Source organism: Globicephala melas, chromosome 6 (assembly GCF_963455315.2).
Source record: "Globicephala melas chromosome 6, mGloMel1.2, whole genome shotgun sequence".
Taxonomy (NCBI): Eukaryota; Metazoa; Chordata; class Mammalia; order Artiodactyla; family Delphinidae; genus Globicephala; species Globicephala melas.
The window spans coordinates 35678279-35703858 of record NC_083319.1 but is presented as its reverse complement, the minus strand read 5'-3'; the positions used below and the strand labels follow the sequence as shown (position 1 = coordinate 35703858).

At 51.9% G+C, this 25580-nt stretch overlaps 1 protein-coding gene and 1 pseudogene across 6 annotated transcripts in view; both read left to right on the top strand.

The window, feature by feature from the left end:
* The first annotated feature begins 4149 nt into the window (after window positions 1-4149).
* On the top strand, window positions 4150-4645 carry LOC132597400 (large ribosomal subunit protein uL23-like; annotated as a pseudogene).
* Window positions 4646-16829: 12184 nt separating this feature from the next.
* Window positions 16830-25580, top strand: part of GRHPR (glyoxylate and hydroxypyruvate reductase) — a 26995-nt gene continuing 18244 nt past the window's right edge. For all 6 annotated transcript variants that reach the window (XR_009564289.2, XM_060300744.2, XM_060300746.2 and 3 more), the window contains exons 1-8: window positions 16830-16967; window positions 18687-18817; window positions 19218-19290; window positions 19843-19959; window positions 21055-21143; window positions 22252-22356; window positions 23130-23265; window positions 24545-24675. Coding sequence is in view for 5 of the 6 variants with exons in the window: in XM_060300744.2 (XP_060156727.1) it covers window positions 16885-16967; window positions 18687-18817; window positions 19218-19290; window positions 19843-19959; window positions 21055-21143; window positions 22252-22356; window positions 23130-23265; window positions 24545-24675 (865 nt within the window). In the remaining variant the exon portion in view is untranslated. The remainder of the gene's footprint in view (window positions 16968-18686; window positions 18818-19217; window positions 19291-19842; window positions 19960-21054; window positions 21144-22251; window positions 22357-23129; window positions 23266-24544; window positions 24676-25580) is intronic.

Here is a 25580-nt window from a genome sequence, read left to right as displayed (position 1 = left end):
TTGTGCGAACAATAGTAACATTTCCTTTAAAATCAGGAAAAGATAAGGATAGGGCTTCCCTGGTGGCGCAGTGGTTGAGAGTCCGCCTGCCGATGCAGGGGACGCGGGTTCGTGCCCCGGTCTGGGAAGATCCCACATGCCGCGGAGCGGCTGGGCCTGTGGGCCATGATCGCTGAGCCTGCGCGTCCGGAGCCTGTGCTCCGCAACGGGAGAGGCCACAACAGTGAGAGGCCCGCGTACCGCAAAAAAAAAAAAAAAAAGATAAGGATGCCCACTGTAACATTTTTTGTTCAGCATTGTACTTTTGAACTTATTTTTCTTAAATAAATTAATACATTTAGTGGTAGAAGTTTTTAAATAAATTAATAAAGAAAATAAATCAATGGCATACATTTGAAAAGAAAGAGATAAACTGTCATTGTTTGCAGATGATACGATTGTCTATTTAGAAAACCCAAAGGAATCTACAGACCAGTTATTAGTTAGCAAGATTACTGGGTGTAAAACCAATAGGCAAAAGTCAATGAAATTCCTAGTCATTAAAGAAAAAACACAGGTGATGAATAAACTTATGAAAATATGCTCAACCTTTGTAGTTATCTGGGAAATTCAGTTTTAAACAAAGATATAGTATTTTATACTTGTCAGATTAGCAGGTATTTAAAAAAATCTGACACCACCAAGTGTTAGAGAAGAGGTAGAGGAACTAGTTCCTCTACTAGACCCTTCATACGCTGCTTGTGGGAATCTTTGGCACAACCACCTTAGTTAGAGCCATTTGTACCATCTATCTCAGTTAAGTCGAAGATGCCCTAGACCCAGCAAATCTATACCCCCAAAACCTCTTCTGAGTGTACTCAAAGAGACTTTTACAAAAATGCTTATGGTAATATTGTTTATAATGACCAAAAAAGAAATCTTAAATGTTCATTGACAAGACAACGAATAAAGATGGTACATTCATAAAAAAGAAAAAGATAATATGGAGTAAATAAGCAAGATATAGAAGGATATGATCCTACTTAAAATTGCAACATTCCACCCCCGCCTCTCTGGCTTGCTTTCCCCCTTTGCACCTCTCACATTCTAACATACAGTTTATCTCTAATTCATAAATTTTGCGTATCATTTGGCTCACCCCATGGGAATGTACACACCACAAAAGTACTGATCTTGTCTGTTTTGTTCACTGATATTCCCAGGGTGCCTCATATACAGTAGGCGCTCAATAAATATTTGCCAAGTGAATTTGTTGAATGAATAGAAGACAATATGAAGCCACATATTGAAAGTTTAAAAGCATGCAAAACAATACTACTTAATATTTATAGATAAACATCCCTTTATGTTTTGGGTTACCTTTGTGACAGAGGTGGAGGGTGGGATCAGGAAGGCGCACCCAGGAAGCTTCAAGTGTCCCCGTAAGGTTTTATTTCCTAAGGTGGCAATGGAGAGGGGAGCGCTGATTATATTATTACCAACAGTGTCTGCATGATGGAAAAATTTCACATTAACACTTGTTTTTAATAATCGGAACAGCAGCACCTGCAGCACGTACTAGAGTTTCTAAGGGTTTTCCCACATGACCTCATGGGTCAGCTGTGCACAAGGGGCTTCCTATAAGCTCAGCTCAGAGCAAGGTGGGACCCGGGCCTGGGGTTCTTCCAAATTGCCCAAGAGGGGAAATCCCAGCCTGAGAAGGAAGAAGAGGCAGCCCCAGGGGACACCCCTCCTGGATGAGATGGGAGGGTATGTGAGAATTGGGCTTTGTCTTACACTGTCCTCACTCAGGAGCTGGGGGCTTGCTGCTGGGCCCGCAGTCAGGGACACGCTCCTCTGAGGCAGCACTAGGTTCTGTGTTAGGAGCTGTCCCGGTTCAGAATCTGAGTCCCTGTGGTCTCTCCTCCCTTGGATAATAGGAGTATAAATAATGACCCTGTTTTGTCTACCTGAGAGGGCTGTTGTGAGGACCAGACAACAAGGAAAGAAAGTTGCCCTGACAGTAGGGACCAGAGTCTCAATGCAGTTTTGCATTTTCTCCTTTGATATGAAACCTTTGAACATAAACATTATCTATGTTGTTACATAGTCTTCAAAATGATCATTTTTATTGGCTGAAGAACCATCAGGGGCTCAAGCATAATTTACTAAATCATTCCACTCTTGTTGTAGATTGAGTGTGTTTACCATTTTCCTCAACTGTAAACAACACTGCAGTTAACATCTTCATGTGCTTACATTTTGCTTTGCTTTTTTGAAATTATTTCACTAGGATAAATTCCTCAGTAAATAACTGGTCAAAGTATATAAATGGTTCTTATGGTTCTTGATGGGTTTTGTCAAAGTGCCATTTCCAGATGGTTGGCCCCGGTGACATACAGGTGTGTGTAGGACCACTGCACCTTATTCCAGGAAGGGTCTAGTCCTGCCGGGGCATAATTCAAAATTCACCAAATTTGAGACTAATCTTGACAAAAGACGAGAGGAGACACTTACATTTGTTTACCAGTTTAAAAAATGCCCTACGTGGCAATATTGTAAATCCAGTTGACAGCTCGCTTAACTGGACAGCTTTGAAGTTATTTGTTTCTTGACATACATTTTAAAAGGTGGGAGAATTCAGACAAAATGAGACTTTATTAATATTTAACATTCATAAAATATTTACCTTGCATATTTAAAATGTTCACAAAATGCTGCCACGCTGTGCTAGTTTTGTCATACCATCTCCACAATGGGGCACTACTATTTTATTTTATTTTATTTTTCCTAAAGAAATAGGTCTTCTTCTAACAACCAAGTTTGCAGCTGTAGGCCTGTGAGGACCATTCGTAAGGCAGGGAAGGAGGAGACAATGCAACATAGGCGCTTCTCTTGGAACCAGCTAATAACTATATGCACTGATTGTTAAGAATTTACTTTCTGCTGGGCACTGTGCCGGGCACTTTCCTGTGTTACCTCATTTAATCTTTGATCCTATTAGATAGGTACAATTTTCCCACTTTACAAATGAGGAAACTGAGGTCTGGGTCCTAGGGATATAGGCATTGCAGACACAGCAGGTAGAATCAGAGAAAAAGACAGGACTGATGTCAAGAGTCACTGGTCCCGGCTCTGTCCCTAATTTTTGGCTCATCAGTCAACTCTTCTGGGCCTTGTCTTCGCCCCAGGGAGAGGCTGAGGATGAGGGATGGGCACTGGGTAGGGTTATACAACTTCTGTACATCCCCACACCCACCGTGGGGCCCTCTGGAAGAGAGAGTTACTACCTTTTCTTTCCCTGCACAGAACACCAGGAGGGCTTGGCTGAGCAAGGATGGGCCACACAGACCAGCCCAGCAGTGGGTTGACACATGCTGTGTTTACAGCATCTTCATCGCTCACTCAGGAGACTCAGAACTCAGGTCTGTCCTTCCCTTCTTTCCCCAGACCCTTTTTGAGCACCATGCTGTAGGCAGTGGGGCTGGCCTTGAGGCCATGGAGCACGGCTGCACTCCACCTTGTGACACAGCTGTGGGACTTGGGTAAGTCACTTCTGTGGCCTCTGACCGCAGTTTCCTCATCTGTAAAATGGGGATAATAATAACTACCTCAGAGGGTTATTCTGAGGCTTGAGTGAGGAGAAGGTGTGACTTAGGCCCCACGAGAGACCCTGTAAAGCGTGAGCTGAAGTGGCCCTCCAGGTGTTCTCTGGATATGAGTCAGGTGCTTGCCAGGGACCTCAGCCTGACACCAACACCCAAAACAGACCACAAGGGAGAAAGTGTCAGGCCAGGGGTGGGCAGGACAAACTTTCCCTGAGGGTTGGAAAGGGTTCTGGGAGGGCTCCCTGGAAGAGGTGATGTGTGCACCAAAGGAAAATCAGTCCTATTGAGTGATCAGAGCTGCCACCTGCAGCCAGAACTTCCACTTAGAACCAGGACAGAAGACTTCCTGCAAGAGGTAAGGTCAGGCTGACTCCACGCACCCAGAGAGGATGCCCCCAGAACATCTCAGGGATCTCTGCCCACCCCCTCTGTCACATGACAGATGCATTTCATTCATTCATTTGATTAATGTTTATTGAGCATCGGCTATGTGCCAGGCACTTGTCTCAGTACTGGAGATGTGTCAGCGAACAAAATAAATCTCTTGCGCCTTCTCATGAAGATGGTGCCGAAGGCGAAGAAGGAAGCCCCTGCCCCTCCCAAAGTGGAAGCCAAAGCCAAGGCTTTGAAGGCCAACAAAGCAGCGTTGAAAGGCGTCTGTCCACAGCCACACACAAAAAAGATCCGGACGTCACCCACCTTCCAACGGCCCAAAACACTGTGGCTCAGGAGGCAGCCCAGATAGCCTTGGAAGGGCGTCCCCTGGGAGAAAAGAGCTTGACCACTATGCCATCAGAGCACATTCCCCCTCACCACCGAGTCAGCCATGAAGAACATAGAAGACAACAGCACACTGGTGTTCATTGTGGACGTCAAGGCCAACAAGCACCAGATTAAACAGGCTGTGAAGAAGCTCTAGGACACTGACGTAACTAAGGTCAACACCCTGACCAGGCCCGGTGGAGAGAAGAAGGCATATGTTCGACTGGTTCCTGACTATGATGCTTTGGATGTTGCCAACAAAATTGAGATCGTCAAAACTGAGTCCAGCTGGCTAATTCTAAACATAAATTTTTCACTGTTGAAACAAAAACAAATCCCTTGCTCTCAGAGCTGACATTCTGGTGGAGAATAGAGGGAAACAAGACAATAAGTCAGAAAATAAGGATATTTCAGGTGATGAGTGGTAAGAGGGTAAATACAGCAGAGTGAGAATAGAGAATGAACGGGGCATGAGTACAATCAGGGAAGCTGTGAAGGGCAAACTTTTGAGTGAGACCTGTAGGAAACGAGGGTGCAGACTTTGCAGATACCGGATCTCGGGAAGGACGTTCCAGGCAGGGGGAATACCTAGTGCAGGGGTGCTGGGAGGCAGAGTGTGCAACATCAAGGGATTCCAGGGAGGCAGTGAGGTCGGAGGGCATTGTGTGGCCGTAAAGAGCCTGGCAGGACTCCTGCGTCACCCCAGGGAGCGGGGAGCCCTGGGAGAGCTTCTCAGAGGAGCGATGGGCTTGGCTGTGGCTGCCTGGGAGCAGAGACTGGAGCACGGCAAGGCAGAGACAGGGAGATGGCCAGGGGGCCATTGCAGAGGTGACCGTGGCTCAGCAGGGTGGACGCAGCAGCGGGAGAGAGGAGGTCGGATTCTGGCTGTGCTCAAAGGTGGAGCCAAGAGGAGCTTCTGATGAGCTGGACTCTGAGCCCCCAAAGCCCTCCTGGGGCTGCAGGACCGCAAGGCTCCCTGTGGCCTCACCAAACACCCCTTGAAAGCCGCCTCATTACGCAGGTGATTGGGGAAATTAGACCTTAAATGCTTTGTTTTTGTTTTGTTTTGTTTTTTTCCAGAAATAAAACCAAACGTAATCACTGTAAGAAAAGCTCCACCCCAAGGGCGCTGCTCCCTCCAGTGGAGGCAGGGGTTAGACGAGGTTTGCAGGACTGTGTTGGCTCCCAGTTTAGATGCTTTCCATAAATTAATTACAGAGGCAAAGCGGAGAGCGAGGCCCTGGGGCGGGTCCGGGGCTGCCCTTCCCTCTTCCCGGATAGCTGGGCTGAAGCCAGTGCCGCCCTGGCCTGCGGGCTCTGGGAAGCTGCTGAGACTCCTGATTTCTGCCGCAAGTTTGCTGATCTCAGTCCCAGCGGGCTAAGCCTTGTCACCACAGGAGAGGACTTGGGAGAGCACCGGGGCTCTGGTCTTTCTCCTGAGCGCAGTGGGGAGCCAGGGAAGGTGGCAGGCAGGGAAGGGACAGGACCAGATTTGCTTCTTAGAGGGGACCTTCTGGCAACTCCAGGAGACTGGATTGGAGGAGAGGAGGCTAGAGACCAGGAGGTCAGGTGGGGCCTCTCTGGAGGGAGGGATGGAGAGAAGGGAAGTGGGGTCAAGTAAAGGGACAGGAGTTCCCACTAACACAGATCCATCTCCCTGGGCTGCCAACTAGTGGCTCTACCCTTTGGGCCCAAGCCTGATGCCCATCTCACCTGGGGCCCCCGAGCTCTTGTTGGCAGAGCCTCTTGGGGCCCAGGTCAGGCCAGTGACTCATTTCTGGACGGTTTTGTCTGAATAAGACTGTTCTACCTCTCACCTGAGCTCTTTGACCCTCCTCGTCACAGTTCAGGGTTTTGGCCACAAACAGCGGCAAATGAGAGAGGGGTTTCCGGAGGTGGTTTCTGGGACCTTTGCTGAAATAGTTGAGTGCACTTCACCTGCAACCTGCAGGGAGCTGAGCCATCCCTCCGAGCTCCATGCTCCTCCTTGGCCTGTCCTAAACATGGCCACCTTGGCCTTCCGGCCGGGTGCCTGAGCTCCTCCCTTGGGTCCTGCTCAGACCCTTCTCCTCGGCAGAAACTGCATATCCTGCTCTGCATCACAGCGCAAGGCCACTCCTCTGGGAAGCTGTACTCAGATCTCCTTGTACTCAGCACCTTGGGTGGTGCTGACTGATGGGGGCAGGGAATATGGAAGCCCAGCTCCCTTGCCCGGGGTTTTGACAACCCTGAGATGTAACTTACACTCCAGAGCCCCCCTCAGGATCAGACTGAAGCTACCCTCTGCAGGACCAGGCCAGAGAGGGCGCCATTTATCTTCTCCCCTCCCCACTCCCCACCCCCATCCCTCCTGTGCCCCACTCCTTTCCTGGCTCATTCTGGGAGCACTTCCTGGATAAATCACTTGCACATGAATCCTCAGGTAAGAGCCTGCTTCTGGGGAACCTCTCGTTCAGCTCTGCCGTACCCACAGTCTAGTCTGCATATGGCATTGTGCTGCCCCCAACCTCACAGCCGCACTGGGCCTCCGAGGCTCCATCTATATAAAGGCAGTGCTGGGCTCTGGCCCTGTGTGAGCACTGCTGCTGTTCTTGTCCTGGATCCCTGCTCCCTACCCCGACCCCTTTGCTACAGCTGAACTCAGTCATCAGGAAAAGAGGACTCGTTTGAGAATGAGCAGCTGTTCTCAGCTCACAGAACCAAGTTCTCCGGCTGTTACAGCTCATTACTAAACCCCAGCCATGGCCTGAGGATTACAGAAAGGGTTCTGGTAAAAATCCCCAGCAGAAATAACACGCTCCTGCTGCAGGGAGCCCTGCAGATCGGAATGTGGTAACCTTCTGCTCGTCTCCGCCCAAGCACATTCAGGTGTTTGCATGTCGGTGGGGTCGCAGCATCTGGGCAATGGTGCCTGCTTTCGGATCCACGTGTAGGACTTTCCACAGCTGCTGGGGGAGCTTCGAGGCCAAATTGGCCCATGGGGGGAACCTGAGTCTAGACAGTCTAGCAAGAGGCTTGGACAGGTCACTGCTCTGCTTGGAGCCTGCAGACCCCTCTGCTCTGGTGAGTCCAGCCTCCAGAAAGCCTGTGGGGCAGGTCCTGCTAAGCCTCCCTCCCTTCCCCCCAGCCTGCAGTTCCACACACTCACCCCATCCCTGGGACACACCTCACTGGGAACTGAAACTTGAACACATTATCCAAGGGCCTGGGCTGTCCAAGGGGGCCCAGCTGGGCCCTCTGCTACCCTCTGCGTCCGGGGCTCAGGCCCTCTGTATGGCAGCATCAGCGTCCAGCCATCAGATGCAAATCCAGGCATAGGCCAAGATGAAGGCCGCACTAAGCCTAGCTTGTTGTGCATCATCAAGGGTGTTCTTTTCCCTCTCTGGACCTCAGTTTCCATATCTATATAAAGGGCAAGTAAGAGATCTCTGAGGTCCCTTTACAAATCATTATAGCCATTGTACTCTGTGGCCCAGAGAGGTGAAGGGAGCCCAGACTAGAACCCAGCCATCCTGCCCCTCAGGCCAGGGCTCTAGGACCATGACGGTGAGCAGAGGGAGGCTCCCAGGTCACGAAGCTGTCAGGCCCTGAGACAGTGTGGAGGAAGACACTCAGGCCTCTGGGTGTCTTGGACCCCAGCTCCTAGTTTCCTGCATATGCCCCACCAACATGCACCCCCTTCACGCACAAACCAGGGGCAAGTACTCCCATCAGGGAGGAGAGAATCAGATGAGCTCAATTCAAATCCAGTTTTGCCCTTTGTCAGCTGTGTGACCTTGGACAAGTCACTTCACCAATCTGTGCCTCAGTTTCCTTATCTGTAAAATGGGGGTCCTAAAATCTGCCTCACTGGCCTTTGCAGGGGTTAAATGACCTTGTGCGTGTGAAGTGCCTGGCACCGATCAAACACTAAGTGGAAGTTCCTTTTCCTTGGGGCCTCTTCCCCTCCTCCTATGTCATTATCTGGCCTCACCTTCCACTGCCCATCTCAGCTGCTTGTACTTCTCTTCCCTTTGGCACACGCCCACGCTTTCCAGCACCCAGGCCTCTGCTCATGCTGCTCCTTCTACCAGGAATGCCATTCCTCCGTCTCATTCCCACCATTCCCAATCTTATTGCTTTCATTGTTCAGCTCAAATGCCACCTCCTCCAGGAAGACTCTCCTACAAGGAGTTCTGTGCCAGCAGACAAGAACACAGATAACAGGGGCATCCGAAGGGGGCAGTTCTCTGCCCACAGCGGCCTCCTCTACCTCCTGCCTGGGTCAGTCATACACGTAGAGGAGCATTTTTCTCCCCTGCCCTGCAGTACACAAAAGTGCCCACTAGGTGGTGATAGAACGACAAAGTCCCAGCGGGGATGAGCAATAAGAGAGGCCAACCAGGCACCGCCTGCGTTATTCATTCATTTCTTCAACAAATATTTTCTGAACACCTGCCATGTGCAAGATGTAGGACGACAGTGGCAAACAAAGCAACAAAGTCCCTGCTCTCAAGAAGCTTATGTTCTAGTGGCAGAAGGTGAGAGAGAAGAAACACAAAAAATAAGGAAATAAAGCAAGAAAAACCAGGACAGAGGTGAAGGCTGTACAGAAAACACCGGGGCCTGCTTGTGTCCAGACCTCTGAGTTAGCATTTCGTCAGTGAACAGCAGGATCTGTAATCAAAGCATCACTTAGGATCTCAGAGTGGCTGAGCTGGAACATTCCCTGGCCCCTTGTTCACAGTGCGCTCTGTGGACAAACAGCATCAGCATCACTTGGGAGCTTACAGGAAATGCAGATTCTCAGGTCTGCCCCAAGTCTACTGAATCAGAATCTGCATTTTAACAAGATCCCCAAGTAATTTGTATGCACGTTAAAGTGAGAAGCTCTGCTCCAGCCAGGCGCCTGGGGGTGACCCATAGCCGTTGGCCCAATCTGACCACTTATTTTTTTGCGTGATGCCCATGCAAGACTGGCTCTTGCTCAAAAAAAGAAATCTAGGAATTTTATGACACATGAAAATGACATGTTCTTCAAATTTCAATGTCCATACATAAAGTTGTACCGAAACAGCCATGCCCGTTCACTTATGTATTGTCTGTGGCTGCTTTCGGGCTATAATGGCAGAGCTGAGTAGTGCAACAGCGACTATATGGCCCATGAAGACTAAAATATTTACTGTCGGGCCCTTTGCAGAAAAAGTTTGCTGATCCCTGCTCTAGTTCAACCTCATTGAATGAGGAATCAGAGCCCAGAGAGGGGCAGTATCTTGTCAAGGCTCATAGGAGCCCTGCTTTTATTTCCATGTCCCACTCAAGGTCCTGTTTGCACAGCCTCTGGTTTGGGCAGTTAAATCGCCTTTGCCTTTTCTGGGTTTGGAGTGATAGCCTCATTGGAAAAGGTTTGTAACTGATTTATGATGTAATCAAGACATTGCAATGAAATTTCCATTTCAGATGAAGCTAGTTTGGAGCCCAGAATGAGATGTGGGTACCCACAGAAACTGGGTTCCTTTTACTAGAGCGTGCATGACTGATATTAGCCTTTTCCTGAGAAGGGAGGGGACCCTAGGCTCCTGAAGAAAGGAGAGGGCTTCAGAGGGGTCAGTGTAGGGAGCGGGAAGGAGTTTTTCCTGCTCCTAACCCACCTGCAGAGTGAGGGGTCCTGACCTGTCAGGTGCTCTGAGGCTTTGGGCCAGGCCGGCAGTTGAAACCAATCTCAAGTCACCAAGTATCAATACTTCCCTGCTGTGTCTCCAGTAGGAGTTTAGGGGGCTTGGTGCTGGTGGGGGTGTGGGTACCAATAGGGGGCAGCAGAGAAGACAGTGGTCAAGGCCTGGACTCTGGCTGGGGATGCAGCTCAGAGCAGCTCTCCCCTGCTCAGCCCCATCCACGATTCCCACCGTCCTCATGCTTGAGGGCCAAGCTTAGCCTGCCCCAGCCCCTCCCTGCATGCGCCAGCTGCCCAGAACAGCTTGCAGCTCCCCTTTTGGGCCCATGCTTCCCACCTCAGGACCTTTGCTCCTGCTATAGCCAGCCAGTGACTGTGGTGCCCTCCCTTTGTCTCCCGACTGCCTCCCCAAATCCTCCCCACGATTCAGGGCCCAGTGCAAAGTCTGCTCCTAAGAGAAGCTTTCTTTGGCTTCTACGAAGTTAGTTACTCTGCCTCCTTGCAGCACCTTGAAACTTGAACTTTTCTCAAGATCAGGAACTCCATTTCTCTATCTTTTCTCACCTGCTGAATGGGGAACAGAGGAGATAAGAGCACAACCCACAGTCATTCATACTTAGATTTAAATATCAGCTCAGCCACTTATTAGCTGTGAGAACTTGGGCAAGTTTCTTAACAATTCTGAGCCTGTTTCCTCATCTGCAAAATGGGAATAATGACAGCACCCACCAGAGAGGGTTGCTGTGAAAATTAAATGAGACAATACATGTAAAGGATAGCCATGGACACACAGCTGGTGCTCAGTAAATGTTAGCTCTCATAGCATGTTGGAATAATGTTATTACTAATCATTTGTTGAATGAACAGCCGGGTGGCACATAATTCTGAGAGACTGACCAGCATTTGTGGACACTGCACAGTGCCCAGTACGGGTGGGCACTCTTCTATATGCTGCCTCTTGCAGCCCTTCACTACGGCCCACGAGGCAGCCATGCTCTCCCTGCCTCCCAGCCTGCAGCTGTCCCCGGCCTGTTTGATCTTCAGGTGTCTCTGGGATGCATGCCGAGCTGAGTCATTCTATGCCTATGGCTGTGGGGAGGGCTAGGTTACAAGGTCAGACCCAGGGTGCTACGGTGGGACCCCAGCCCAGAGGAGCAAGGCTGGGCTTTAACCAGGGCTGAGGGGAACAGTGGAGAAGAGAGGGCGGCAGGCCCCCAGGTCAGCTGGTCAGGGCTCAGGAAGACTATGGGGTTGGCCCAACCCTTAAGGTTCCAGACTCCAGAAGTCTCAGAGATCGGGCAGAAGCCAGATGACCAGAACAGAGGCCCAAGGGCCAAGCAGACCTAATCCAAGATCCCTGAGCTCTCTGAACCCCCTGATCAAGGACGGGAGGGGTCCAGGGCCTGGAGCAGGGCAGGGGCTGCAGGGGCAAGTGCCACGCTGTGGGGAGTGAAGCCAGAGGGGACAGGGAGACAGGCAGTGCCCAGCATGGACATGGCTGGGCCATTTTCTCCCCAAAAGAGTGAGGGTGCAAGTCCATTCTGTCCACATTTCCTGAGCACCCCCAAGGCCCCGGCCCTGGGCTCAGCGCATACCAACCACCATGACAGGGAATAATTGTCCCCGTTCTATGGTTTGGAAACCAAGGATCAAACAGAAGTGCTTTGCCTGATGCCACCAGTTTGTGGCCAAGGCAGATCTTCTGAGCCAGCCTTGTTCTCACAGAGCCTTGGAAATGACATAAGCCACAAGTACCTAACTTTATGCTTCTAAAGAGGCCCTCAGGTGTGTCCTCACCTACCCTCTTGTACGAGGCCACATAACAAATGACCATGAACCTAGCGGCTTCCAACAGCACCCCTTTACTATCTCACAGATGACCAGTCATATGTGACTTGACAGAACAGGAGATCAGGTTTAGAAATAGACCCTAGGACTTCCCTGGTGGCGCAGTGGTTGAGAGTCCGCCTGCCGATGCAGGGGACACGGGTTCGTGCCCCGGTCCGGGAGGATCCCACGTGCCGCGGAGCGGCTGCGCCCGTGAGCCATGGCCGCTAAGCCTGCGCGTCCGGAGCCTGTGCTCCGCAACGGGAGAGGCCACAACAGTGAGAGGCCCGTGTACCGAAAAAAAAAAAAAAAAAAGAAATAGACCCTAAAAGACCCACATTTAGTATACGACAGTGAGAAAAAGGTGGATTGTTTCATAAAAGGTGTTGAACAACTTGCTATCTTTAAAAATATAGGGATCAAAATTTCAGTAAATAATTAAACCATAAAGGTACCAGGCCTAGAAAGAATGATATTTTAAAAACGAAACCCAATGTGAGAAAGGCTTTTTACATGAAAAAGCGATGTTAAAACATTCTCCCTCCCCCCGAACTCTTCCATACTCTTTCCATCAAGAGGTGGGGTCTCTGTCCTCTCCTGGAATCTGGGCTTAGTGACTGTGGAACCAATAGAATATGGCAGAAGTGATGCACACCATTTCCAGGCTGAGGCCTTAAGAGCCTGAGAGCTTCCTGTTCTGTCTCTTGGAATGGCCCAGGCTCCAGGCTGTGAGGCAGTCCAGGCCACAGGCAGGGGGCCTGTGTAGGTGTCCAGGCCAGCAGCCCAGCAGAGGGCCCAGCTGACGGCCAGCCTTGACAACCAGACACTTGAGTGAGGAAGCCTTCAGCTGCCTGGAACCCAACCACCATCCGACTACACGGCATGAAGGAGCCTGAATGAGACCCTCTTGCTGAGCCCAGCCAACTTCAGAGAGAATAGTGGAAGGATTGCTGTTGCTTTAAGCCACTATGTTTTGGGATAATTTATTATGCAGCAGTAGATGCACTAGGATACACTCTGTATGACAAAACCTAGAAGCCATAAGAATAAAAAATGTCTGCATTAAAAATAATTAACAAAACCATAAGACAAGGGCTTCCCTGGTGGCGCAGTGGTTAAGAATCCGCCTGCCAATGCAGGGGACATGGGTTCGATCCCTGGTCCGGGAAGATCCCACATGCCACAGAGCAACTAAGCCCGTGCACCACAACTACTGAGCCTGCGCTCTGGAGCCCACGAGCCACAACTACTGCAGCCCACGTGCCACAACTACTGCAGCCCGCGTGCCAGAGCCTGTGCTCCACAACAAGAGAAGCCACCGCAATGAGAAGCCCACACACTGCAATGAAGAGTAGCCCCCGCTTGCCGCAACTAGAGAAAGCCCGCGTGCAGCAACGAAGACCCAACGCAGCCTAAATAAATAAATAAATTTATTTAAAAAAAAATATGACAGCAAACTCAGGGAAAGACCATATTTGCAACCCATATTACAAAGGGCTAATATTGTATGAATATTGTATGAATTGTATGTATGTATTGTATTCATACTTATTGTATGAATAGTACCTACAAATCATTAAGACAAAGATCATCTGAATAGGCAAAGGATATCCATAGGTTATAGAAGGAAATGGTTCTGAAACGTATGAAAAGTGCTCAACTTGGCTCAAAAGAGAACTGTAAATTAAAATTACAATAAGATATCATTAAAAACAAAAATACACAGGAGAAATAGATGCTTTCATACATTACTGATAGGAGCGTAAATTGAACAACTTCTCTGAAAAGCATTTTATCAGTATCTATCAAAATTTTACAGTGCACATATTTTTTGACCCAACACTTCTGCTTCTAGGAATTTATCTTACAGATGTATTTACCCACGCACAAAATGACATTTGTGAAAGGCTCTTTGTTGTGGCATTGTAATAGTAAAGATGGGAAACATCCTAAATGTCCATTAGTAGGGGACTGTTCATCATTTGTGGTTCACTCCTACAGTGAAATACTCTGCATCCATAAAAAGAATGAGGTACCTCTGTGTGCAAGGATGTGCCGTGATCTCCAGGATACACTGCTGAGTGAAAAAAAATGGGGTGATGCGGAGTGTATGTGCTACCATTTATGTGAAAACTATATGCACATTATTATATATATTAAACATCTCTGGAAAGATGTGACTGCTTCTGGGGAGAGGATCTGAGTGGTGGGGGGCAGGGTAGGAGTGGCGATTTTCACCTTATACCCTTGTGTACCTTTGGGAATTTGTATCTTGTGCATTTATTATCTATTCCAAAACTAAAAAAGATACTGATTTAAAAATAGTACTTGAATAACTGGTTAACCATTTGGAAAAACATTAAGGAGAACCCCCCGCCTCAAACTGTATACACAAAATGTTCCAAATAGATTCAAGATTTAAATGCAAAAGAGAATTTATAACAGTTCTACAGAAACTTCCTTTCTTACTGTCATTTTGAATTTTTGCATGTTCCAAATTTCCATCCCCCTGCTGGAGCTGTGGCCCTGACCCTCAGTCAGTCACCCAGGGGTCTCCCAGGCTGCCATTGCCTGGAACTTACTAAGAGCTCCATAAATCTCAGCTGCTTATTAATTTGTTTTACCAGTGAAGCCCAGGTCAGGCCTCTGATCCCTCTCCAGTTTGGATCCTTCCTCTCCCAACCACTTCACCTGATCCTCCTCAAGGGCTCTCAGCTGGCTCCATCCTCTGGCTCCATGGCCACCATCTAGTAGCACTACTGAGCACCATCTGGGTGCTTTGCCTTGGGGGAGGGGGCCCATTGATGTGTCACACCCCCTCCTGCCCCTGGTGGACAGGCTTGCCCAGTGTCCTTGCCTGTCCTTATGTGGGGGAGGAGCTGGGCCCAGGTGTCACCACTGATTAACAGGATGGAGCCACTGGGCTGTGCTGTCCCCAGAAGCCCCGGTCTGGGGACAGAAAAACACCTTGTTGCGTCAATAGTTGAGGTATTTCAGAAATCGTCCCTAAGGTGTCCTAGCAGTGCAGATAGCGGTCTGTGGGTAAGACATTTATTAATGTGTTACAGGGAGAGAAGGTAGGACAGAGCACTGGCCAGGGACCCAGGTGGCCCAAAGAGCCAGCTCTGGCCCCTCCAGCGACTTGCTGTGTGACCCCAGGCTGGAGATGTCACGTCTCTGTGCCTGTCTCTCTTTCCTAGCTGGGCTTTGATGGGGCTGAATGGATTCAGATAAAATCCTCAGAGAAGAGACCACCAGGTAGGGCTTTTGCCTTCTAGGTGCTCCCAAGCCTGGGAGCAAGTACCTGAACAGGCTCTGGCAGAGATGAAGCCGGCAGAGCTCAGGGACAGGTCTGGGCCCCTCCCACTTGTACTGAGTCTTGCTTCAGCATCTGCATCTCTGACCAGCTGCTATCCCTGGGGTATGTGCTTCCTTGGATGTGTTACTATTTATCAAGCACCTACGATGTGTGTTACCTTGTATGGTTAGTCCATTCAAGATGGCTGTTCTGTTGCTCTCTGTATATCCCCTGCTCTACTAGTCCCTGCTTCACTCACATGACTATCCAATCCTCTTAATTACAGGGCTTAATTAGTCCCTGGTAACTGATGAGCCCACCTGACATCAATTCCCCCTATAAATGGTAGCCTCCTTCTCCCTCGGGCAGTAAAGACTGCTGCCATATCCTGCCCGCCATCTGCATGGTGGGGTGTTGCTCCAGGACCCTTTGTGTACGATCCCTGTCCAATAAGCCACTGATGTCTTTGTCACTGTCTCCAGGCTCTTTCTTGGGTCTCGAGGCTGGACAACTACAAGGCTTGCAAGCCTGCAGTGCAGCCCAACATACCTGCTGTTGTAAGTACTATATATAGTCATCCTCTCAACAAGCTGTGAGGGAGGTATCACTATTGTCCCCATTTTACAGATGAGGAAACTGAGGCATGCAGAAGTTTAACAACTTGTCCTTAGTGGGTGGCAGAGCTGTGATTTAAACCCAGGCAGTCTGGCTCCTGAGCCTGAACTCCTCAACTCTTTCCTTCATGGCCTTGGTGCTTGGTAAATACCTAACATGGCCCAGGGCCCATGCAAATGTTGCTTGCTTAATAATCACAACAACCCTTAAACGTAAGTTCTAATAACCCCATCTTGTAGCTGAAGAAACTGAGGCTTAGGAAGAGGATGTGAACTGACCAAGATCACACAGCTTGTTAAGTGGCAGAGCTGGGATTCAGACCCAGTCCACCTGACTGCAAACCCGGGGTCTGACCATGACCCCACATGTCTCCAGCATCTTGGCCCTGGCCCTATGCATGACCTGCCTCCAGCCGGTCAGCAAGTGTTCAGCAAACTGGGTGGCCCACAACCAATCAAACTCCCTCTCACAACTGTGGGCTTCCTATGGGGAACTGCACCAAGTATTAAAGAGGTCATTCTGGGATTCATACCGCCCTCATCCAGGCTCCTCTGTATGCACAATAGGCCAGGCTCAGACCTCAGTCTGTGTGACCAAAGACCCCTGCCTGGAACAGTGTGACCATGAAGAGACAGACCTAGAGAAGATGGTCAATGCACTCAGGCCCTGGGAATGGGGATGGTCCTTGACTGCAGCCCCCTCCCCCAGCGCAGTAGGCACCTTTATAGGCATCCACACACATTCACACAGGACTCTCTCCTGGATGCCCTTTTACCCAATGCAACCCCCAAGTCACGCCTGCCGGTCCTGATGCTCTGGGGCAGTGTGTACTCAGAGGTAGCAGGCCAAGGATACGAGCCTGGCACCAGCCCCAGAACCAGTCTCAGTTTCATTAAGGCTTGATATCACACACACACACACACACACAGGCACAAGGCGTACACGCGGAGCCCCAGTTACCCCCACACAGACACACCGTCAGTGCCACTCGCTCACTGCACAGCTGCAACCCCACACGCCCCCACTCTGCCCCCGCCCCCCCGCCCCTCCTGCTCCGGGCCCGGCCTTCCCGAGGACACGCCCCCTTCCCAGACTGCTTCCGCCCGCGGGGTCCGGCTCAGTATCCGGCGTCTGGAAGGTGAATGAGGCCTGTGCGACTTATGAAGGTGTTTGTGACGCGCAGGATCCCCACCGAGGGCAGCGCCGCGCTCGCCCGGGCCGCAGAGTAAGAGCCCCGCGTCCCGGCACCGCTCCGCGCGCCGAGTCCCCGCCCTCCGGGCGCGAGTTCTGCGGGTGGCGTCGCGGGAAGGGGCTGCAGAGCCCCAGGCGCCGCTCCGGGACCTCGGGCACCCAGTACGCTGGCTGACTCAGCGTCTCCGGGCGGGTCGGGGTAGGCCTCCCGAGGCCCAGTTAGTTATTTTTGGTGGGGCGGACGGCGCGGTCCGTGGCGTCAGATCCGGGATCCTGCGCTTGGGCCTTGGCCGAACTTTCCAACCTGTGCCTGGCCAGGACGGTCTTGGAGTTTGGGGAAGCTTAGAGAAAGTTGTCTGGGGCCCAGCTTTCTCCAGGCCCGTTGCAGTGACGCTGGGACCCGCAGCTCCCCTGGCCCTTGCAGTGTGGGTGGGGGAAAGGGCTGGAGCCCTCCCCAGCCATGGCCCTGGGGAGAGGGAAGACGGCCCATGACACAAGGGACAGGCTGTTAATCTTTTACCCTCTGTGGTCACTTGGCCAGGTCAGGGACCTTAGCAGTCACTGGATTACCTGGTCCTTTTGGACAGTTGGCAGGGGGCCTCGGGTAGCATTTCTTAAATTGAACCCTGCAGGTCAGCCTTGCCAGGTGCTTCATATACGTAAACTCTTAATCCTTCAGTACTGTGAAGTCGGTACAGTAATTCCCACTTTACAGAGAAAACTGGGTCAGGTTAAGTGCCTTCCCCAATGACTGTGTGTGGCACAGCTGGGATGTGAACTTTTGCTCTGTCAGCTGCAGTCTGAGCCCTGCATTATGCAGGTTTGCACTGCCCATATCAGGCAGGGAGAAGGTGGAACCCAGCCTCCGAGACCAGTGCAAGGGGAAAATGAGATTTGTTCATTTCATTCAATGCAATAAAACCTTTGCTGAGGACTTGCCATGTACCAAGCATTGAGGGGGGAAGAGGGGAGGGCAAAAACAACAAGGGCACTAGTGGCAGCAGCTCACACTGCTATAGCGCTGTGCCACCATCAAAGGAGGGTGAAAGGAAGCCTGTGCCTGGGGCTTAGGCGTGGAGGTGCCGCAGCGGGGAATTCTGGGAAGTGCCCGCAGCTCTGTGTCTTGCGCATGTAGATGCTCCGTACGTGTTGGCTGCACAGAATTAAATGTCAAGGGCTGGGAGGTTGGGCAGCACCACGGGGAAACATGCCCCGTGCCCACCAGCCACCATGGAAGTGCCCCCTGAAACTCCTCCATGTTGAACTGCTTTGATCTTGTCCAAGTACAAAGTCAAGAACAAGAGTTTTTCATTTCATGGACTCATAGGAGAGGATGTGCAACTGGACAGGAAAATCAAGCCCCATCTGACTTCCCCCCACTGGCCTCCCCAACAATAGGCAGCCCAGGCCCGGGAGCTCACTACCTGTGAGGCCTCCTGTAGGGGTAAGAAAGCGCTTCCTTGTGTTGAGCTGAGAGCCGTCCCCGTGACTTTCTCCTTTCACTTTAGGCCCCTTTCAGTCCTTGTCAGAGAGCTGTGGTCTGTGACAGCCCTTCACCCTCAGGACAGTTCTGAGGCCACCCACGCCTCACCTTGACTCGCCTCAGCCAGCCCCAGGCAGCTTGAGGCCAGAGCAAGCAGAAGACAATGTTTCCCACTCTGAGAGGGGTCTGCAGGGGGCTGGAGGGGCTTTGGGGGCCTGGGGACACCTGCGGGGCTCCCGCACTTCTGAGCGGTCTTTCCTTTGCCTTCAGCTGTGAGGTGGAGCAGTGGGATTCCGATGAGCCCATCCCCAGCAAGGACCTGGAACGGGGCGTGGCCGGGGCCCATGGCCTGCTCTGCCTCCTCTCTGACCGCATAGACAAGAAGCTCCTGGATGCCGCAGGTGTGTGCACTGGGCAGGCCCGGGGAGGGTTCCAAGGGTGTCTTGGCCCTGGTGGACATATCAGCCTACTGCTGCTGGTTCCCGAGCAGGTCTTCAGTGACCTCTCTGAGCTCTGAGGGCATTCACTGCAGACCTGGGCCAGAGGGAGCAGTTGTGTGCAGTTCCATATGGCACACACTTTGCCCCTCTCTCCTGGTGGTGAGTCCCCAGAGGGAGGCCTTAGGAGGGCAAAGACCATGGTGTGGAGGAGAGCCAGGGCCTGGGGCCCTCGTCCAGCTCTGCTCAGCCTTGCTTTATGACCTTGAGCAGGGCCCTGCCTTTTCTGGACCTGTCTGTAGTATGTAGGAGGGCCTTGAATCCCACGAGAAAAGATACAAACAATGCTTTTTCTGCCCAACAGGAGCCAATCTCAAAGTCATCAGCACAATGTCCGTGGGTGTCGACCACTTGGCTTTGGATGAAATCAAGAAGCGGTAAATGCGGCTTGGGCTCTGGAAGCAGGGCCTGGAGTGAGGGGTGACTACCAGAGAGGGAAAAAGAGGAGCTGAGTATTTATTTCTTCATATTCTTTGACCATTCAGTGAAAACATAAGGTACCTGATGATAAAATCTGCTCATGTGTGCACACATCAGTTAAGGTAAGGCCGAGCAGTCAGAAGCAGTGGGTAACAATGTCCAGGTGACACCCTTTCACATTCATTCTTTTTTTTGACCCCCACAACAACCCCTTCAAGTAGAAAAGGCAAGTATTATTATTTCCCTCTTTAGATGAGGAAGTTCAGAAAAGTTAAGTAGTTACTGGCTCCAGACTTTGGACCCCGATCTTCCATCTTATATCCTTCTCAAAATGGGAGATAATCAAGATGGGAATGAGGGCTGGCCATTCCTGAGTGCTCACTTACAGCTCTGAGCTTCCTGACAGGCAGCGCAAAGAGGGAACAAAGCTGTATCACGGCAATGTCCCAGCAGTAGAAATTGGTGAAGGTGCTTGAGGCCAGCGTTACCGCCAAATCTTTGATTCGTAGTGGGATCCGTGTGGGCTACACCCCAGATGTCCTGACAGATGCCACGGCCGAACTCGCCGTCTCCCTGCTGCTCACCACCTGTCGCCGGTTGCCTGAGGCCATCGAGGAGGTGAAGAAGTGAGTGAACACTTGGCAGGGAAGTCGACTCTGCTCAGCAGCTAGTACTTGAGCACCCAGTGTCACCCTGGACCAGAGGTGATCCTGTCCCCGGCTGTGCCCCAACTAATGAGGGGGGACAGACTCAGGCACAATACTAAAATGCACAGCAGAGCTGAAATAAACAGGGTGTGAAGGGAAATTGTGGGGGAGGACTGTGGATCAGGGAAGGCTGTGTGGAAGTGGTAGCCGGTGGGCGTCCTCCTGAGCCCTTAGAGGGCCCTGTGCACCATCATGTGGGAATCCAAAAGGCTCTGGAAACTGAAGGTTGTTTCATTTCGCTGCAGATACACCAATGTGCTTGATACGGGTGCCACCCCAGATGCTGTTGAGGGTGTTAGGTAGAATACAGCATATGTACCTTAACACCTTCCTAAAATCTGAAAATTTAAAAATTCTGGCCTGAGGGTTTCAGATCAGAGATGTGGGTCTGTACATCCAGAGTTGGGAAAGGTACTCCAGATGCGGGGACTGGCTTGAGCAAAGGCCAGGAGGTGTGCAGATGCAGGCTCTCAGAGAATGTGTACTGGGAGAGGGGATTTGAGGTGGGGATGTGGCAGGGACAGAGGCTGCATGGGGCTGACTAGACACTCTCACCCTTCTGTCGAGGGAGTTGGTCCCTTCATTGGAGGTGACTCAAGACAGGCTCTATTCCCCTGTCCACCCAAGGCAACAGGGGTGGGCCTGTGGCTTCCCTGGAGCACTGAGAATACTGTTTTTGGAATCCTACATCCTGGGTTTGCAACCTGCTGCTCTTCCCTGGCTGTGTGACCTCACATAGATTGCCCTTTCTTGTCTCAGTTTTCCCATCTGCAAAATGGGGGGAGAACCTGTAAGGCCCCTTCCAGCCTTCGGACTCTGTGTCCCCAGTGGGTTTAAAGGAAGAGTCAGTCACGCTGCTTATCGGCAACACCCAGTGGCTGTAGGGGTAACGCATGCTCCTCTCAATCCTTGACTGGAGGGCTGGGCCTGTCCCTTGCACCACGGGGTCTGCGTAGCGGCCCTCGTCTTTGCCTGAGACCAGAGCCTCTAACCCGTCCCTCTCTCTCCCTGCAGCGGCGGCTGGACCTCGTGGAAGCCCCTGTGGATGTGTGGCTACGGCCTCACACAGAGCACCGTTGGCATCATCGGGCTGGGGCGCATAGGTGAGGCTCCCATCTACCCAGATTGGCACCCTGGCTCTCACGTCTTGGTTTGAGTCTCTGGCACCCGTGTCCAGATGCTGACAATCCTTTGGAAAGAGTCACCGTACCTGGGTGCAGTAGGGACACCTCTAGCGAGAAGACACAGCATCGTAAAACACAGGCCAAAAAATAAAATAAGGAGTTCCGTAAGAACTCATTAGGTGATAGAAGCAAGTTGTAAGAGCCAGGGTTCTTTATGATTATAGCTGCATACAGGACAGATGAAAGCGATGACGGCTGCAGGGTCGGGACTTTTAGGAGGGGTTTACTGTGGGAGAGCCCATGCTGCCCCAGGCCTGGGTTCTGGAAGGCATCTGACTCCTAAAGCCTTAATTCCCAGCGGACAGAGCTTACCTGTGATTCTGAGGCGGGGCAGAGCTACTTTTCTTCCAGTGGCCCCCAGCGCTGGAGAAGCCTGGCATAGGCCGGTGGCTCTCTGGCACCCTGCCTGGTGCAGAGGTGAGGGTGAGGACGGGAGGGCTGCATAAATTGTCCGACCAGCTAGCAGCCCTGCCTCCCACACTAGAGGGCTGCTTGGAAGAAGCCAGCAGCTTTGGGACGTGCTCTGCGTCTGAAAATCCAGCTGCCCAAGCCTGTCCCGGCAGCAGTGTGTGTGCAAAGGGTCAGGGTCGGGGTGAGTTGGCAGTTGGGCAGCGCCACCAGAAAGTCGGGTGGGGTCTGTGGGTGCACCACCAGAAGCAGAGGGTCCAGAAGGAGGAAGGGGACCGTGTGCTCAGACCTCTGCTGGGCTGCCAGATCCAGTGCTCAGGGAAGGCTAGCAGATGGCCCTCAAGATGGCCAGCACCGTGTGAGGACGGCACAAGTCAGTCACAGCCACACAGGAGCTGTGGTGCTGCCTTCAGATCCCTGAAGGACTATCAGACGGACCCCTGAGGGCAGTGTGGGCTGGCAGGGGGCTGGGTACAGTGTGGCAGGAGTGGTTGATGTTGGGAAGGGCCTCCCCACGCCCACCCTTCCCCCAGGGGCTCCCGCTCTCTGGAGCTGCTGGGCGCTGCCCTGCCCTCTGAGGGACTGGGAACAAGCGCTGACTCTGACTCCTTGCCTCCAGGCCAGGCCATTGCTCGGTGTCTGAAACCATTCGGTGTCCAGAGATTGCTTTACACAGGGCGCCAGCCCAGGCCTCAGGAAGCAGAGGAATTCCAGGCAGAGTTTGGTAAGTAAAACCTCGATTTCCACAGGAACCCCACCTGTGCTGGGCTGGATGGTTCTCCGTGTTTGCTGTAACGGCAGCACTTTGGGGCAGGCTGCAGGAGCTCCATGGTGTCTGCGGTGTGCCTTAGGTGTTGTCTGACCTCCCTGCCCCTGCACGCAGAGGCCCATTCAGGGAGCAAAGGGCCTCACCCAGGCCACACAGTGAGTACCCTCAATGCCAGAGGGACTCCAGGTCTCCTGTCTTGCAGGGTCTTTTATCACCATTGTCCATGTACAAACAGAGCAGCAGGGATGGTGACACATATAAGGAATTGCTGGGAACTTTCACGCAGTTGCCTTAATAAACTGGTGAGCGCTTACCCGCCAGCCTTGTGTCCGGGTGGATCCAGCTCCCTGGCAGGCGCACAGCGTGTTGAGCAGAGGGCAGGCTGGATTTCAGCCACTCCACCCCCTTGGCACATTGGGCCTTGAAGGTGGTGAAAGCCAGAGTGGTCCAGATCCCATTGTGTGACCTTGAATAAGCGCCTGTCCCTCTCTGGCCTCAGTTTCCCCACCTTTAGAGCAGGGGGCTGGCTGAATGATGTAACACACCAGGATCCCACGAGTGTCTGTTGACTTTGTGTGGTTATTAGAGTTCTCCAGGTAGAGACAAGACCTTCAGGAAGCATCTTGGGAGTTTCCATTATGGGCGGAGGGAGGAATGGTCAAGGTTCCCACCCTCTTGCTGTCCCTAACCTGGGACACAGCATCTGATGGAGCCCTGCCCTCCCCCAGTGTCCACCCAGCAGCTGGCCGCTGAGTCTGATTTCATCGTCGTGGCCTGCTCCTTAACACCTGCAACCAGGGGGCTCTGCAACAAGGACTTCTTCCAGCAGATGAAGAAAACGGCCGTGTTTGTCAACATCAGCAGGTATCCTGGGTCACCAGGCAAGCCTAGAGAGGGGCTGTCCCTGTTGCTGTGACCTGAGGTTTTTCTTCCCCATGGGCTGTCAGTGAGACTCAGGCTGAGCTTACTGCCCTTGATAAACCAATCAACCAGACAACTCAGAAATACAGTAAAGGCCCCAGAGCATGTCCCAGGTGCTCAGAGCAGGGCCTGGCCTGTCTGGTTCCCAGCAGTACCCTTGGCCTTGCTCAGGAAGTGAAGGCACCGTGGCAGCAAGTTACCAGGTAACCCTGTACCTCTAACCACAAAGGGGTGGCCTTAATGTTCTTTACAGCCCTTTGGAGGCCGACCTTCATGGTGCTGAGCCTGGGTCTGTCTGTGTGAGTCAATGACAGCTTGAACCCTCATGCTTCTGGGCAGACAGACCCAAAACCCAGGTTGTCTTGGGTCCTCAAAATGTCCCCAGGGTGCCTTTAGGCCACTGAGCATGTTATGGGGGCAGACCTTCCCTCTCTGCCACTCCAACCCCTTCTTAGCTAGTGCCCTTTGAACCCACTTAAATCAATTTGGAGGCAAAGATGGGCAATGGGAGGGGACTCCCAAGGGCTCATCCACCCCAGAGGTGCCTGTAGTTACTGACGTTTAGCTGCAAAGGGGGTGCCTTTGGGGTGGAGTGAACATGCAGGAACACAGGGCTCGCACTGATGCCAACAGTGTCGTTGCTTCCGTCACGTACCCAGTACTTCAGGGCACTGGGTTATTGCTGCACGAGTATCGTTGAGTGCACAATGTGAAGTCTTTAGCAAACCAGATCTCTACTCCAATGGTTCATTGATGGGAAGGATGTCTGCTCACTTGGATGGATGTAGTTGGGTGTATCCTCAGGTCTCTGCCTGCAGTTGGGCAGGTGCCTGACACTTGCTGCAGTGCTTGTCAGCCGGTGGTCGGGATCCCAACACACATGCAGGCTCTGGGTCCCGTTCATGTAGTGGTGCGTGTAAGTAAGCTTTGATCCTCCTAGCACTCCTGGGAGTTAGGTAGTATTCTCCCTATCATACAGAGGAGGACCCTGAGGCACAGAGAATTTGAGACACTTGCCCAAGGTCACACAGCTCGAAAGTGGCAGGCTGGGGTTCTCTGTATTACTGTACAAACTATAAATAAGTATACTATAAGGCTTACTGCTTTGAAAGTTAGTGCCAAGTGCCAGGTTGATGGGAAAATTCATTCTCTGGGTGGTTCTGCCCTAAAGGCGACCTGGGTAGAGGGAGCTTTGGGGCACCCACATCACTGTCATTCTCAGGGGAGAAGTGGTGGACCAGGACGACCTGTACCAGGCCCTGGCCAGTGGTCAGATTGCAGCTGCTGGACTGGACGTGACAACCCCAGAACCACTGCCTACAAACCACCCTCTCCTGACCCTGAAAAACTGCGGTAAGAACTGCGCTTTACCAGCAACACTTCACCCGGCCCCGGTTCCTTCCCGCCACGGCTTGTGAAGCCGGCTTGCAGTTCTCCCAACACTCGGGTTAAGCACTGTGCCCCCAGAGACACAAGCCACAGCTGTAGGGGTGGGAGTTGCAGCTCCAAACGCCCTTTCTCAGGCTAAGTTTTAAGTCATACCCTTTTCCCTGTCCCCTAGCCCCCAGGGAGGTAGATGCGTCTGGCATCTCATCCCGTGACACCTTAGTGCAGTGGTTCTCAAACTTTTTTGTTCATCGGTCACCTGGAGGGACTGATCAAACACACGGTGCCCTCGCCCCATGCTTCTGCCTCAGGGATGAGGCCTGAGAATATGCTCCTAATGTCTGGCACGCTGCTGCTGCCCCTTGGCCGGGGAGCACTGTGAGAACCACTTACTTAGCATTCCTCTTTAGACTCCTCAGTTACCGTTAACAGTTCTTTATATTACGGTCTCTCTGTTCAGCTAGCTGACGTGGTTTCTGCCTCCAGACTAATATATAACCGAGTGGAAGGGGCCCCAGGTTGTCTGGGCCAGTCCCTGTCCTTTACTTACATTCTGGAAGGGAAAACCAAAGAGAAGGGCCGTAGCTGCCTTCCCCACAGTGAATGCTCCCATTATTGGAGCCCTTGGAAGCTCTACCATCCCCGCCCCCGTGCCCATCTGAGAGGAACATTGGCTGTGATGGCCAGGCTGTTGCCCGGAGCTGGGAAATCTCCCATCCCCCCAAGCCCTGGGCCTTCAGCTCGGTGCCCTGGGTACTGCTTTTGAAAGGTGTGCTTTAGGGACGAGTGACCTCACTTGTTCTGCAGTGGGGCCAGAAGCAGCTGCGCTGTCCAGCCTTTCATCTAGTTATTTCGGGAGATCAGAAGCCCAG